Source organism: Vicia villosa, linkage group LG2 (assembly GCF_029867415.1).
Source record: "Vicia villosa cultivar HV-30 ecotype Madison, WI linkage group LG2, Vvil1.0, whole genome shotgun sequence".
NCBI classification, from domain to species: domain Eukaryota; kingdom Viridiplantae; phylum Streptophyta; class Magnoliopsida; order Fabales; family Fabaceae; genus Vicia; species Vicia villosa.
In genome coordinates, this window is record NC_081181.1 from 187934153 (window position 1) to 187950687 (window position 16535).

Genomic DNA, 16535 nt, shown 5'->3' on the forward strand with positions numbered 1-16535 from the left:
TGAGGTTTTGCACAAACCTCACATAATTCAATATCAACAATCTTAAACAAGAAAGGGGTTAATGGATTCCCCATCATCCTGGAGATTAAACATCTATTATGAAAAAATTCCCCCTTACCTCGATTAAGTCAAAACCTTCCAGATTTTTGGTGATGGAAGCTCCTAGCGTTGAAACTCTCTCCTAGGGTTTGCTTTCAACTCTTCTCTTTTTTCTTTATTGACACGTTCTAAACTTCTCTCACCGTTTTTAAATAGAAATAACCATTTATTTTATTTTATTCAATTATTCTTACTAACTCCCTTTATTTAAAAAAATCTCAATATTCTCCCTATTTTCTAAATAACCACACTAATTCTATTTTCTATTATTATTATTATTATTATTATTATTATTATTATTATTATTATTACTATTAAATTATTAAATCACTATTTTATTTAATTAAAACTCTAATAATTAACACAATAAATCTTCAAGGCACCCCAAAAATCTAATAAAGTATTCGGGTGTTACAGTGGTTGGTTTAATTTTTAAGCCTACATATGATTAATTGAAGTACCCAACTGTCTAATCTTTATCACCAAATCCTCAAGCCTACATAATATTGTATGAACAATGTTCAAAAATCATGTGTTGGGGATAACTAGAAACTAATTTCTTGAATCTCTCCTAGTACTCATTCAAAGATTCTCTATCAATCTGTCTAATGCGACATTTTTTTCTGATTGAAGTAGCTCCCGAGGCACGAAAGGATCTTTCTAAGAACAACTTCAACAAATCATTTTCCAACTTGTAACAAAGTTTGTTTGAAGGGGGTACAACTAATATTTCGTAACACCTTGAAGCGAGAATGGAAATACTCTAAACTTAATATGCACCTCTATGATTCCCTTAGGCTTCAATGGTGTAGAACAAATTGTTTGAGATTTCTTCAAGTCTTTATGAAGATTCTAACCTACAAGACCATTAAACTTTGACAACAAATCTTTTAAACCAGATTTAAGTGCAAATGAGTAAGAGCATCCAATAGAGAGGTGATTATAAGAGATATTAAATGATCTTTATAACACTACAAAAAATGTTCTCTCCAGCGACGTGATTCCCACGCCACAAAAAGGAATATCACGTCACCCCACAAAATTTGCGACGTGAGAGACTATGTCGCAGGGGGAAAGGTTGTAAACTAATAGTGTCATGGTTTTCACGTCACTATTTAGTGACATGTATATCACGTCGCTATATCCTACACACTATCCAACTCATATTGCTGCCACAGCAGGCATGCAGCAGGTTTGCAGGGATGGCACAACTAACAGAGAAAGTTTGTGGCGTGTTATGCATGCCACTGATTTGTGACGTGGGAAACATGCCACTACAAAACAATTTTTTTATTTATTTTGCATCTAGCGACGTGATATACATGTCACAAATATAGTGAAATGTAAATCACGTCACTAAGCATAATTCTTTTTTAAAAAAAAAATTAACCTAGCGACGTGATTCACATGTCACTACATTTGTGACATGTAAACCACTTCACTAAACAAAATTCTTTTTAATAAAAAAAACTTAATTATTGTTATTAAAAAAGGTTTTATTATTAATAAAGAATTATAATTAATATAATAAAATATAATTAATAAATAATTTGAATATTAATATTAATAAAATATATTTATTGAATAATATAATAAAATATAAAATATAAAATATAAGTAATAAACAAAATATAAATTAAAATTTATCATACATCAATTAAAATTTAATATCTTACATCCATTAAAATTAAAACTAAAATATAATTAATATTACATAATAATTAAGTATCTCCTGGATCGGGAAAATCATCAAGTTTAAATCTTCATCATTATCTTGTTGATTTGCCGGTGCACCACCAACTCCAACGTTTCCACCAAACATTTGATTACCGCTTCCATGGGCACCTAACTCCCCCTTCGCATTTAAGACAAGGGCACCTAACTCCCCCTTCTCTTCGACAACATTCCTGAGCAAACGCCCACTTTATAAACTCATTAACTCCTTTTATAAAATTGGGTTTAAGTCCACTTCTTCCTGGATACAATCTATCGTACATCCAACTACGATAATACAAATAATATTCCATACTGCACATATTCAATCATTATCTTTTTAGTAACTATAATTAAAATTTAACTATATTAAATCATTCTACATCACATCATGTAACTAAACAAATTTTAAAACAATATTATTTTAAAACAAGTTAGGTATTAAAAAAAAATACTACATCACATTGTTTTTTTCTATACAATGGTGTTTTCTATATCAATTTTTTAATACATATAGACAATTTTTTAAGTAAAATTATATATAACAATCAATTTTAAAAATATTTCAACATGTTTTTTTTTTACTCTCGTGTTAAATTATTAATCTATTTATATAAATATTTTTTTCAAAATATTTTAATTTCTAACTTTTTTTCATTTTTTAATAGATATTAATTATCATTTAAAATTGAATTAATTATTAAAATTTTTATTAATTAATAAATATTGATTACATCTCTAGTTGACATAGATATTAATTATTATAAAAAAACATTTCATTTTTAATAATTATTAAAATTTTAATAGATATTAATTATTATAAAAAAAATTCATTTTTTAAATATAAATACTTTTTAGTAAAAAAAAAAGTAACAAATAAATAACTTTTTAAAAAGAAAGTTCCTTATTAAAAAAGTAATCTTGTTTTACATAACTTTAAAAAAGTAATCTTGTTTTGCATAACTATAAAAAAGTAATCCTTATTAAAAAAAATCCAAATATTTGTAATTTTTATACATATAATATTCTGCTTTTTATTTATAATTCTTTAAAAAAAATTATTTTTTTAAGACATATAATATTGTGTTATATATATATATATATATATATATATATATATATATATATATATATATATATATATATATATATATATATATATATATATATATATATATATATATATATATATACTAATCTGTTTTTAATAATCTATTTTTAATAATATATATCTATATATAATCTGTTTTTATTAAAACTAATATTCTTTTTTCAATAAAATATATATATTATTTTAAAAATTATATATACAAATTATTTCTATCTTCCTAATAACAGATTAAATAAAAAATAAATGTATAACAGATTAAATTAAAACTAATATTCTTTTATTTCAATAAAATATATATTTTATTTTAAAAGTTATATATAAATAAAATGTATAACAGATTTAATAAAAAAAATAAAAAATAACAAAACAAAACAAATAATACCTACAAATACAAAACAAATAAAATGTATAACAGATTTAATGTATATTTCATTAAAGTCTATAACAAAACAAATAATACCTACAAATACAAAAACTATACCTAATAACACATTAAATAAAAAATAAATGCTAAAAATACTTCTATCTTCCTCTATTATTTCTTCAAATGTTCCTCTAGAAGCTCCTTTAAACACAGAAATAATACCTACAACAAACAGATTTTTATTAACAACAAAATTATAGCAAAACAGATTTTATTAAATGAAATAAGAAATTAAAAGGGTTTGGAGAAATACCTTGTGTAATTGAAATGGTTAATTTGGAGAAATGAAATTGGGGAAGAAGAGTTTGAGAGAAATGAAGATTGGGTTTGAGAGAGATGAAGATGGTTAATTTGAGAAATGAAGATGTGGAACACGAAGCAAAGAGTGAAGGAAATTTGGGAAACATATAAGAGATCTAGCGACATGATTTACACGTCGCTATTTTCACACATGACTAACACGTCGCAAAATACCAACGGTCATCTGACCCTGCAAAAGCTGCAAATGTCTGCCAATCAGCGACGTTTCTTTCACGTCGCTAGTTTCACACGTGCAAAACACGTCGCTAGTTAGGCAACGATCAACAAAAGCCTGCGCAATGTCTGTTTGAGTCAGACAACTTTATTAGCGACGTGAACTTAATGTCGCTAGTTTGAATTTCAAAATTTTTAAACTCTCCCCATTTGAAATCCACCGCCCATTTTTATTTTTTCAAATAGCGACGTGTTTTACACATCGGTATTTTTTTTAAAAAAAAATAAAAACGCTGACACACACCATTGTAATGTCATCTGTAATACTTTATGAATATAATATGCAGTGACGTGATTATCACGTCGGAACAGCCATAATTTTAACACGTGATAATCACATCACTATATTAAGCGTCTGGAGAGCTTGTTTCTTGTAGTGTAAGTCTTAAATATGGGATAAAATATAATTGATATATAAAGGCCGATAACGCAGAAGAGAAGTAGACAATTTTTTTATACGACATTCGTAGTTGTGACTCTAAATGTCTGATAAAGTTATGGATTAGTATAACATGTGCAATACATTATATTTTGATATTAAAAAAAAAGTAGTTTATTTAAGCATTTTAGAGAAGAGGAATGTAATTTATTTTTATTTGGGAACTTGTTAAGTTAGTTATTGGATTCTAGGTTCTTTCCCCTTGTTTACTTTCTTAATTTAATTCCTCCATTCTTTAATAAAATCTATGTTTTATATGACCAAGTCAGTTCATAAAATGTTATCTTTGAAATTGAAGATTATCTAACTTGTCCGTCTATACAGCTAGCTGGAAAAATATATAGAGCTAGTTGCACACTGTTTTTACTCGACACGTCTCAGTTTGAACCAAATACTAGTAACATATATTACTTTAAAAACCATAGATTTTTAAGGCAGTTCATAAATGCTATCACATATAGAACAATTAGCAAATTTTGGCCAATTGTATTGTCAAACTCATTGACCACAAATCTAGTATGATAATTTTATGAATCCATAGATAATTGTAGTGGCATGTATAAATAAATTGATGCCCTACCTTTCATCATGTCCTCATTCATTTGCCAAAACAAACATAATACACACACAAGATGAAGAGCACAATGCTAGCAGTTCTCCTTCTATATTCATTGTCCTCACAACTATTACTTCGATCAGCTGAAGCTTCACCCGACGAAGTCCTCGACACATTGGGAAAGAAGCTTCGAGCTGATGCCAACTACTACATCATCCCCACAGAGCCATTTACCATATGCGGCTTTGTTAGTTGTTTCAATACTAGTGGAGGCGTTGCTCTTGAAGCTACCGGTGAATCTTGCCCTCTTGATGTAGTAGTTGTGAAACATAATCCAGGGTTACCGTTGAGGTTCACACCCGTTAACAACAAGAAAGGCGTTATTCGTGTCTCGACAGATCTCAACATAATGTTCTCCAATGAAGCTTATGATTCTAGATGTCCCAACCATTCTTTAGTGTGGAAGATTGATCCTTTTTCTAAGGAAGAAACATTTGTGACCACGAATGGTGTATTGGGCAATCCGGGTTCGCAAACAATTGGAAATTGGTTCAAGATTGAGAAGTATGATGATGCTTATAAGTTGGTCTATTGTCCCAATGTATGTCCTTCTTGCAAACATGTATGCAAAGATATTGGGTATTATGTGTATAAGACTAGGGAAATGCGTTTGGCTCTCACTAATGTTGCCTTCAAAGTTAAGTTCCAAAAAACTCATAATTAAGATTTTTCAATGTAGCAAAAATAAGTGTGTTTATAAGGATTATTGAGTTTGATTTTCCTTGTAAAGATTAAAAACATATGAATGAATAAAAATTTTCTCCATCTATTATTACAACTTTATTTTTATTTGTCTTAATTATTTTATATCTCTTATCATAATTAGAGATTAACTTTTCGAATTAGTTCGGATCAAAAGAATAGTAAAACTATTTCTTATGAGTTCTAATCTTGTTGATGAAGTTAGTTTACTAATTGATAGTTTATTAAGTTGGTTAAGTTGTTTAGAATGTTAGTCCTAGTGAGCAAGTCTGTTATGCTACTAGGTTAACTACAAATATAATAGTTCAATTCTCTTTAAAATCAACAAATGTTGTTTTTTTAAAGAAAAAAATTTTAAAACAATTATGTCTTCATAGAAATGATTGACGGACTCACGTACTAGGTCGCTCTCTTTGAGAAGTTTTACCATATTGTTTAATATCGTGCAAGCAGACTATCAACCATGAAATTCTAAAGTTAAAATAACCTAGTCAAATTTTACGGTATCCTAATACACAGTAAACACCGTTCAAAAGTACACACTTAAATAGTGGTTGTAAGACCACTCTTAATATTTTCTCGAACAAAGATAATTTTTTTTGCAATGTAATGAATTCTCTTAATAGAGTTCAAGAAATATCTGGAAACCTTAATATGTAGAAAGAGAAGAAGGGGATCCAAAAAGTTAGAGAGCACGAAAGAGAGTGGGGAGGGAAACTATGAAGTTTTGATGTGATTGGGATGTGCTTAAAGATCTCTAATTATAGTAAAAAAATTGAATCCAACCTAACCTATAAATGATCAGACTAGATCATTTGACCATTATTGAACAGGGCATTCATATGAAAAAAAACATGGAAAAGATTCCAAAAATGGAGGTTTGGTCAAGCTGAATACGAGAGAATTTGGGGAGAGGCAACACATTCTCCTAAATCCTAAATCCAATCTTAGTTTTCGTAATCAATGTTAATTGTAATAGATAACATGTCAATTTCAAATTTAATTTTCTCTCAAAGTAATAAGTTTCTAGTGCTAAAACAATAGCATTAATACCAAGCCCAAACTCGAGCTAAGCCGGTTGGACAGACGCACATATCACATGTGGTATTAATTATTTACATCGCTCCATCTAATTATAAAATTTCTCTACACTTTTGAGCACACTCAAATGAGACTACCTCCACTATATAAACACTTGAAAGATGTGAAAGTTGTCCAATAAAAAATTAAAGAGTTCTTTTCAATTCACTACTCATTCCATATACTTTGAAAAATATTTCAACATTAATGCTCAAACATTAAATGTTTCAACAATTCCACAAGATTTCTTATGGAGCATAAAATTGCTTCTATTGTGTAGAACAACTGGGAAAGATGTAAATAGACTTGAACCTTAGTATGATGAGTAAGATTCAAATTTAACAAGAGTGATCATTATCTTGAACTCTATCTTAGATATTAGACTTACATACAACTTTTTCTTAACTAGAGATTCCACATGAAGTGGTTCCATTTCCACATTCACAAAGTTGAATCTATCAAAAGCACTCTTGTATCTGGGTACTCCACTCCATATAGAGTATATATATCACTAAGAGTTTTTATTACCTGAACCTATATAACTTCACAATTTTTTATTAACCATTGATCTTTATTTTTGGAATTTTCTTTCTTTTAGGCTAGGTTATCATTATAAGGAATTTATTGATCTATTGTTAATAGTCTCATTGTTTTGGATGTATTTTGGACATTCTCGCTAACTAATCCTTTCATTAAAGAGTCATCTAATTTTTCATCGGTGTGTACACGATACACTCTAACAACTCATGTATAGAAAAACTCATTAACAATGTTTTGTTTACGGAGTATATATCCATGAGAGAATAGAACTATGGAACATTCCGCGGATAAGTCGCGGAGGAAACAGGTTCTCCACCGGAGAAAAGATTTGGTTGCGGGACTAGGAGGTACCTTCCGCCCCATTGACATTCCAACGCCATATAACTATATGTTTCTATGATCTCAATCTATATATAGGACACACTACAAACAAGCGGTTTCAAATTTTCAATTAAAATTGAAGTGTGTTCATAACCAGCTCAAGATGTAGTGTATGCTTGCTTGAAGGTTTACCAATTTAACGTGTGTTTAAACAGAAGCTTCAGCTAGTAGTTTCATTCTAATCATGCGATTAAAGCATCCAAAATGCAGTTCTGAACAGACGGTTAGACTATTAAATTCCTAATTCTATGTCTGCAAACAAATAAACAAATATTTGTTATTCAAACATGCTTACAAAATACTTCAATCACCCTTACCAATATGTGAAAGCTACTTCAAATTTGGCGTCCCTGAATTCCAAACCAAATAGTTTATTTCATTTCATCCTAGCTTGTTAGCTAACAAGACGTGGGGAATTGGAACTAGTATAATTTAACAAAGAAACTTTATGAATTGGGCAAAATCATTGACTTTGATTCTTATTTTTTAATATATAAATTCGATTGAATGCATAGTTTTAGATCACATCATTATCTATAAATTGAGTCCTATAACACATCTAAACTCTCATCAATACAAATTTACAAAAACTTTATAACAAATAGCAAGAGTACAAAGCTAATCATGAAACCCATAATCCTATCATTTGCACTACTCTTTGCATTGTCCACCCAACCCTTGCTCGGAGAAGCTGATGCTTCACCTGATCAAGTGGTTGACATAGAAGGTAACAAGGTTCGGGTCGGAGTAAACTACTACATCCGACCAGTCCCAACAACCCCGTGCAACGGTCGTGGGCCTTGTGTTGTTGGTAGTGGTTTTGTTCTCGTAGCAAGATCACCAAACGAGACTTGTCCACTTAATGTTGTAGTGGTTGAGGGTTTTCGTGGACAAGGAGTAACATTTACACCAGTTAACCCTAAGAAAGGTGTTATTAGGGTTTCCACTGACCTCAACATTAAGACTTCCCTTGATATAGTGTGTGAAGAGTCCACGGTATGGAAGCTTGACGATTTTGATTCTTCATCTGGACAATGGTTTGTGACTACCGGTGGGGTTGTTGGAAATCCTGGTAAGGACACCATTAGCAATTGGTTCAAGATTGAGAAATATGAAGATGACTATAAGCTTGTGTTTTGCCCTACAGTATGCAATTTTTGCAAGCCCCTGTGCAGAAATGTTGGGATCTTTAGGGATAGTAATGGAAATCAACGTGTGGCTCTCACTGATGTGCCTTACAAAGTTCGGTTCCAGCTATCTGCTTAGAAGCATTCTCATACATGAACAAATTGTGTAATATATACTTTTCACTTTTACATTAGTAAAAGTGAATAACATCATGAAGGAATAAAATCAATCAATATGTTTATCCTAAAAATATTTTCATATGAATAAAATGCATATTTTCTTGTTACAATCTGATATAAATTCCATTTTAACATAATGAAATGCTCACAACTTTTCAAGACTCTGGTTGTGGAAGACAACCTAATGAAATTCTCCGAACATATATAATGCAGTGTTATTGGGTGGCTGATGGCGATCTATGGCGGAGCGCCAAAATCCCACAATAATGCCGGACATATGGCGTGACACCACCATCCTTCACATATTTAGCCATGGTGGAGAGCCTAAAACCTGGCACTGAACTCTTTTGATACCGAAACCTACAGCCTCTTTAGACGAATCAGACTCTCATCACTTGCTTTTGTTCATATTTCCCTTCATCTCAACTCACCCAAAGAGACTGAAATCCTAACCCTTTTGATCCATTAACCCATAATGTAACATTAATACCACCAAACCCTTGTTGGTTTAACTTTGAAACCATTGGTCTATCTCTCCATCATCTTTTAACTTCAATTATATCTTCACTTTCAGTTTCATCACCACCTCACCTCTCTCAGCTTTCATTACCTCTGCTAGTCTCTTTCTTGCTATGATGGTGGGTCATGAAAACAAACTTCCACAAGAGCTTAAATTTCAAAGGAGCGTATATCTCTCATCATATCACTAACAGTTTTTCAATATCCAATTCACAGAACAAAGTAAAATTATACACAGATTTAGATTCTATGCATTCCCGCAATCATCAATCTGAATAGTTCTGTCAAGATCAAACTAAACATGTTCTGACTATGCATTTTAGGTGCAATAGTGATGTATTATCTCAACAACCTGTCTAATTGGTTTACCGGCGGGGGGAACAGATGGTTGCTTCAAATCCATCCACAAAGTATGATGGCACTGTCAAAACTAGGGCCATGTACAGGAAGCAATGAAAATTTTAACTGACATTCAGTTTCTCTAACAGTAATATATCATTTTTGTGACATGAATGATATGGTGAAAACAATGCCAATCATTACAAATCTCGCTCCATCAGAAATATATATGGGGGCATGCTCCACACAGACAGACTATACCATCTAACATAAGGATATGTTGATACAAGGACAATGAACAATACCAATAATCTCAATAATTCTTTTCTTTATTTTCTTAATCCTCTAATCATTAAATGAATCACGAGTCCACAACAGTTCAGTTCGGGAAAAATTAAAGAAAGATACAGGTAGTCAGGGATCACTAGATTATAGCCTATACATAATACATCCATATGCATATCTACTGCTATCTTAGTAAAAGCAATTAAAAGTTCACAAGACCTAGTGCCCTACAAGACTAATCCAGAACAGAAGACTCCAACAAATCAATGCCAGTAAATGGAAAAAGTAATGCATTTTTCAGTGAACCTCCAAAAAGTGATTATTTAAACAGCCAGTCTCTTTTAGCCCACAAGCCAGGGCGGCAAGGGATGGTGGCTTCCACCAACAAAGTTCAAATGAAATGTCAAAGCTGGGGCTTATGTACAAGAATCAATAAAAGATTCAATTCACATTCAGTTTCTCAAACTATAATATATCATATTGGTAACATGAATCATATGGTGCAAGATTAAACAATGCCAATCATAAAAAACCTCATTGCATTTCTACCAGAAATGAAAATAAAAATATAAACCCTATATTGATCATTCTCCATATTAAGTTGTTCCTGTAAAAGACACTCGATTCTATTAAATAAATTTACCCAAATATTCACCGAATTGATCCTTGAATGGAAGAAATTGAATATTACGATTACCATTTGGTAAGCAACAAACCTTTAGTCTGTGGGAAAGGAAAATACAGGTCTAATCAAATCTTCAAAAAGTAGGGCAAAAAAGTAAATTATGACATGTTTATGTTACATTTATTCAACTAAAGTTAATCAGCTTTAATCTACTAAACATCCCAGGGAAAAACAAACTGTATAGTAGTAGGGGGAAAAACACAAGTCCTAAATGAAGCAAATATTTGATTTTGTTTCCATTCAAAGATTTGCACAAATGTAATCAATAACTCAAAGGAATCTCACAAAACTGAGAACCACAAAAACTTGAAAAGAAATACCTCTGACACCATTTGATCTTTAAACCATCCCACCCCAGTTCTCTTTCTGATTGAACTAATTCTTAGCCTTGAGAGAGTTATTCTCCTTGATCCTAGCTCGATTATCAAGCTTAACATAGCGTTTAAGATCTTCATACGGGAGTGTATCAATATCCTTCCTACGTAACTCACTTAGCGCAGGGCGTTTATCAAGCAGATGCCACAACCAGTCAGGGTATTCAGAATCAGGCAGGATTTTTGGATCGGCTCCTTCCTTGAGAATGTTACCACCTACAACAGTACTTGCCTTGACTTCTTTGCTGAGAGAAGACGCTTTGGGTCCATCGGCAGCTGCACCCCCTTTCGATCCTTTCTTTGCTTTACCGGTAGCATAAGTTCGTTGATATGCAACCGCAACTGCTTCTCTCGTGCTGAGAATGCATCTCACAGACCTTAAATGGTTCATTGCCATGAGTTTCTTCTGAAACACAAGTTTATAACAGTTCAGGAAAGTACATAAACTAAATAGAAAAACAACTCAGTATCTATGAAATATAGACACCAGAAACACGACACTGATAATAATTTAACAAAATAAATAAATTAAACTAATCACAAGTATTTCTGACACCTGACACGCATCATTTTTCAAAGTTGTCGGTGCTACATAGATTCAAAATTTTACTACAATTAAGGATGAACAAAAATATAGAATTTTTCTAAAATTGAAGTAATGGTAAAATCTAGGGTTTATTTAAACCTAATCATTAGGGACTCCAACACACACGGGTTTCTTATGACGAAATTATAATTAAAACTATGAATATTGTGTGCTTATAGAGAAATTTGAATTTCTGACCTAAATTGTGAATGGATGGCCGGAAATCGTGGTGGACGGAGTTTCTCACCGTATGTGGCGGCTGACGACGAACTCTGGAAGCGTTGATATGAGTGCTGCGACTCCAACTTATGGTTTTTCCATTTCCAATTTATTCTAGATATCATTTGTCACATAATTTAATTTTGAGATTAATTTTTACATGGATCACACACAGTGTATCACAATCATAGAAATTATTTTATAAATAAATAAGATAAAATAAAAATTTAATAAAAAATAAAATCTTTTTATAATGTAGGAATACCAATTAAATTCTATTATTTTTATGTTAGTTGCATTTTTGTAAGAAAAATCTATTTCTATTACTTTATGTTAGTTGCATTTTTATAAGAAATAAAATGGTTAGAAGAAATTTTCTTATGGGCAATCTGTATAAAAAAATTGATAGAATGAATGTGAAATGTGATATGTATTTGTTTAATTAAATAAATGTAATATAATTTATTATAGTAGTGTTTAATTCTCACAATAATATTTATTTATATTTATATATTAAAGTAAATAAATTGTTGATATTTATAAATCAATAATTTTTATTAAAAAATTATTTAAAAATTTATAACGGCCAGTTTATCATATTTATTTATAAATAATATTTTATAAATAATTAAAATAAAAATTAAATATTAATAAAAATTTAATGATTATGGTTAACTAATCGTATACAATATTTTTATATTATTAGTGCACATGATAAATTAAAGTTAATATTATATTTGATTAATTAAATATAATGTCAAACATTAATTAGCATAGTTGAAATTAACCAATATAAATATTAGATGACATGTTTTTCATCAAATAGTTAGACAATTATTTTGTTACATGTTTTTCATCATATTAGAGTGAAAGTAGGTTTGCGTCTGGAGTGATTGTTGTAATATTGATATAGCTCGCATGTACTTCTAAACTATTGTGTCTAGAGAGAGTGTTGTAGTATGGATGTAGTTCATATGTACTACTATATTAGAGTTTAGCAAGAATTTTGTAGTATAGACGTAACTCTCATGTACTCCTAAACTATTGATTTTAGCGATAGTGTTGTAGTTCAGACCATAACTCACATGTACTTATAACTATAGAACTCAGAAATAGTGTTGTGGTACGGAATGTAGCTGGCATGTACTTCTAGAATACATCATGAGTTCAATGAGTGGTACCACATACATATGGAGTAGAGGATAAGGTGCATTGCATAATCATTCATGAGTATATTTCATAATATTGTGTAACTCTGTGTAATGTTTGATGTTTTGATATTGATTGTGTATTATGAATTATGCTACACTGGACTCTTATAATACCTTATAATTTGTAGAATGTGTTCTCATCCATCTGTTTCTATGTTCTATGGTGTGAATCCACATGTAGGATATTCTCAAATCAAGACTGAGAAATGTTTGTGTTGTCGTAAGGTTATTGAGAATGTTGTAGAAAACCAATCCACTAGATTTAAATTGTATGTATGTATTCTGAAGGGTTAAGTCAGTAGTGTATTTAAGTTGTAATAAGGCTTTAGTATTCTGATATCAGGGTCGAGATTCGCTTTAAAATTATTGTAAATTTAAAATGAAGTTAAACATTAACCACCAGTATGTTGCAATATACTAGATTTTGGCCCGCGCGACGTGCGGGATTTTTTCAACTTTTTGGAGTAATTAAAATAATTATGATAAATATATAAATTTATTTGGAATATGTTGATATAAAATAATGTGACATTAAATTTTGTAAAATATTATATTCATTTAGTTTTTATGTGCATAATAAGATTATTAAATTTAGAAATATACTTGAACACTATTATTTCATATTATTTTCAATTTGTCTTAAATATTTATCATTCTTCTTTTTATGTATATTGTCAAATTATTAAATATTTTTATGATTTAGCAGAAATTCAATTATGATTTACGACACATAAAATATAAGATGACATCTTGGAGTTCTTTTAATCTTCAGAATAATGAAAATAATATGTAAAATTAAAAATTAAAAATTTAAAAATACATTAAAATTTGTGTTAACAATGAAATTAAATAATTTTGAGTGTAGGTAAGAGTTTACCATACATGTAAATAGATTATTAACAAATGGATTGGAATTCTAGACATAGAAGAAGAATGTGAAACAAACTAATGATGAATTAGAATATAACTAAATTCACGCTTCGTTCAAATTTTAATATTATACTACAATTAATAATAGGTTTAATTACTAAGTAAATGAATTAGCAATAAAGAAGTTGGTTTGAATGCATATTTAAAAACTTAATGAATTGTCCAACAAAAAAATAAAGTTATAAGTTTTATCTAAGACATGTGTATAAACTTGTTGACTGGTTATCAAGGAGGAGTGAAATTTTTGTATATAAGAAATACATTACTCATTAAATTAATACTTAATAAAATTAATTAATATTTAAAATCTAAGAATTATTCTACCTTTATCTGTTTTTAGCTCAAGAAAATGGCAAGAAAAAGGGTTACACTTTATCATTATAAAATAAATAAAATAATTATTAAAAAATAGAAAAATAAAAAAATAATCATACAACATATAAAAAATGACTTACAAAGTAATTTAACTCATTTATACTTTGAAATATGTCTAACACTATAGGATCACAATTTTATAGATGGTCTAACATATTTATAACAACTTGCGCAACAATATTGCCTCGTGGTTTCAGCGTGATCTTCATCCACATACAAATTATGATCTTCATCCACATACATATTTCATTTATACTTTGAAATATGTCTAACACTATAGGATCACAATTTTATAGATGGTCTAACATATTTATAACAACTTCCGCAACAACATTGCCTCGTGGTTTAACGTGATCTTCATCCACATATAAATTATGATCTTCATCCACATACAAATTATAAAAAGAAAAGAATAACAAACTTGACCTAGAATGTATGCCTCGTGGTTTCAACGTGATCTTCATCCACATACAAATAATAAAAAGAAAAGAATAACAAACTTGACCTAAAATGTAAAAAAAAAATACAGAAAATAAGTTGGAACAATAATATTTATAATATTATAGAACAGAAATATGTGTAGTGGTTGAATAAAAAAGTAAATAGATTTACCTTATACCGCATGATCCTAGTGAGTCTTGATGTCTTCTCATCTATCAAAATAAAAATCATATAAATAAATCAAATTATGTCTTATTTTTTGGTTGAATTTACTGTGAATATTGGGATTCACCTTATACCTCACTATAGTGACATTTCATATTTCATTTCATATATAATAATAAATGGGAAGTGAATGGAATACTTTATATAAAGAAAAAACAGTGAAAGTGGAAACATGTAAAATTGCAAACGTAACGTCTGATAAATGTAGAGTAAAAAGATATAATATTCAATTAAATAGATCCGTTATAGTTATGAATATGTAGAGTAAAAAAAATTTAATATTCTAATTATGTTATAGATTTCTACGGTAAAGAAATTGTGTGTATATACTATGTAGAAAAGGTTTAGTTGAAATGGCAAAATCATGTTAAAAACTATTTATGACATGATATTAATATGTTTTTGGAGTCTCTCTTTATATAATATAAACAAATTATTTGAATTAATTTCAAAGAAGATATGTTGTTGTAATGAATTGTTTCTTCATGAAATAAGATTTTAATAGAGATTGTTTTTATAATCTTAGTAAGTTATTATATAAAAGATTTCTCTGACATTTTTTATTAGGAACTTTTTACTTACATATTGAATTGTATTAAATATTATATTATATAAAATGTAAATATAAAATTTTATTATTTTTATTATTATTATTATTATTATTATTATTAATATAGTGCCAATTTGATAATTATTATTAATATGACATGATATTAATATGTTTTTGGAGTCTCTCTTTATATAATATAAACAAATTATTTAAATTAATTTCAAAGAAGATATGTTGTTGTAATGAATTGTTTCTTCATGAAATAAGATTTTAATATAGATTGTTTTTATAATCTTAGTAAGTTATTATATAAAAGATTTCTCTAACATTTTTTATTTGGAATTTTTTACTTACATATTGAATTGTATTAAATATTATATTATATAAAATGTAAATATAAAATTTATTATTATTATTATTATTATTATTATTATTATTAATATAGTGCCAATTTGATAATTATTATTAATAATTATATATTGAATTGTATTAAATATTATATTATATATATAATATTTATATTATTATTATTAATAGTAGTGTCAAAATATTATATTATTATTATTATATATTTATTATTATTATTGATTATATATATTATATTTATTTTTAATAGTGATATCTAAATGTTATATTATTACTATTATTATTAATTTTTAAAATAAAAAATAGTAACATTCAATGATAATAGGAGTTATAAAGGTAGTAAAATGTTACTTGAGAGGCATTTTTTTTAGGAATTTTTTATGTACATATTGAATTGTATAAAATATTATATTATATAAAATATAGATATAAAATTATATTATTTTTAGTTTTAATATTATTATTATTATTATTATTATTATTG

General features: G+C 28.6%; 3 protein-coding genes across 5 annotated transcripts; 2 read left to right on the top strand and 1 right to left on the bottom strand.

Annotated features, from left to right (window-relative positions):
- The first annotated feature begins 4778 nt into the window (after positions 1-4778).
- Positions 4779-5693, top strand: LOC131647691 (miraculin-like). The gene has a single exon (XM_058917554.1). The coding sequence runs from the start codon at positions 4953-4955 to the stop codon at positions 5598-5600; it is 648 nt and encodes a 215-aa protein (XP_058773537.1). The 5' UTR covers positions 4779-4952; the 3' UTR covers positions 5601-5693.
- A 2487-nt stretch (positions 5694-8180) lies between these two features.
- On the top strand, positions 8181-9580 carry LOC131653303 (miraculin-like). Its single transcript, XM_058923407.1, has one exon. The coding sequence runs from the start codon at positions 8264-8266 to the stop codon at positions 8903-8905; it is 642 nt and encodes a 213-aa protein (XP_058779390.1). The 5' UTR covers positions 8181-8263; the 3' UTR covers positions 8906-9580.
- Positions 9581-10760: 1180 nt separating this feature from the next.
- LOC131653304 (large ribosomal subunit protein mL54-like) lies at positions 10761-12101 on the bottom strand. 3 transcript variants are annotated; one of them, XM_058923410.1, is made up of 2 exons: positions 11982-12101; positions 10761-11554 (listed from the first exon to the last, which is right to left on the bottom strand). In XM_058923410.1, the coding sequence occupies exon 2, from the start codon at positions 11543-11545 to the stop codon at positions 11150-11152; it is 396 nt and encodes a 131-aa protein (XP_058779393.1). In that variant the 5' UTR covers positions 11546-11554; positions 11982-12101; the 3' UTR covers positions 10761-11149. The 3 variants fall into 3 exon arrangements, with proteins under 3 accessions (XP_058779393.1, XP_058779391.1, XP_058779392.1); XM_058923408.1 differs by having other exon boundaries at positions 11933-12091; XM_058923409.1 differs by having other exon boundaries at positions 10761-11551; positions 11933-12087.
- Between the last annotated feature and the right edge of the window lie 4434 nt (positions 12102-16535).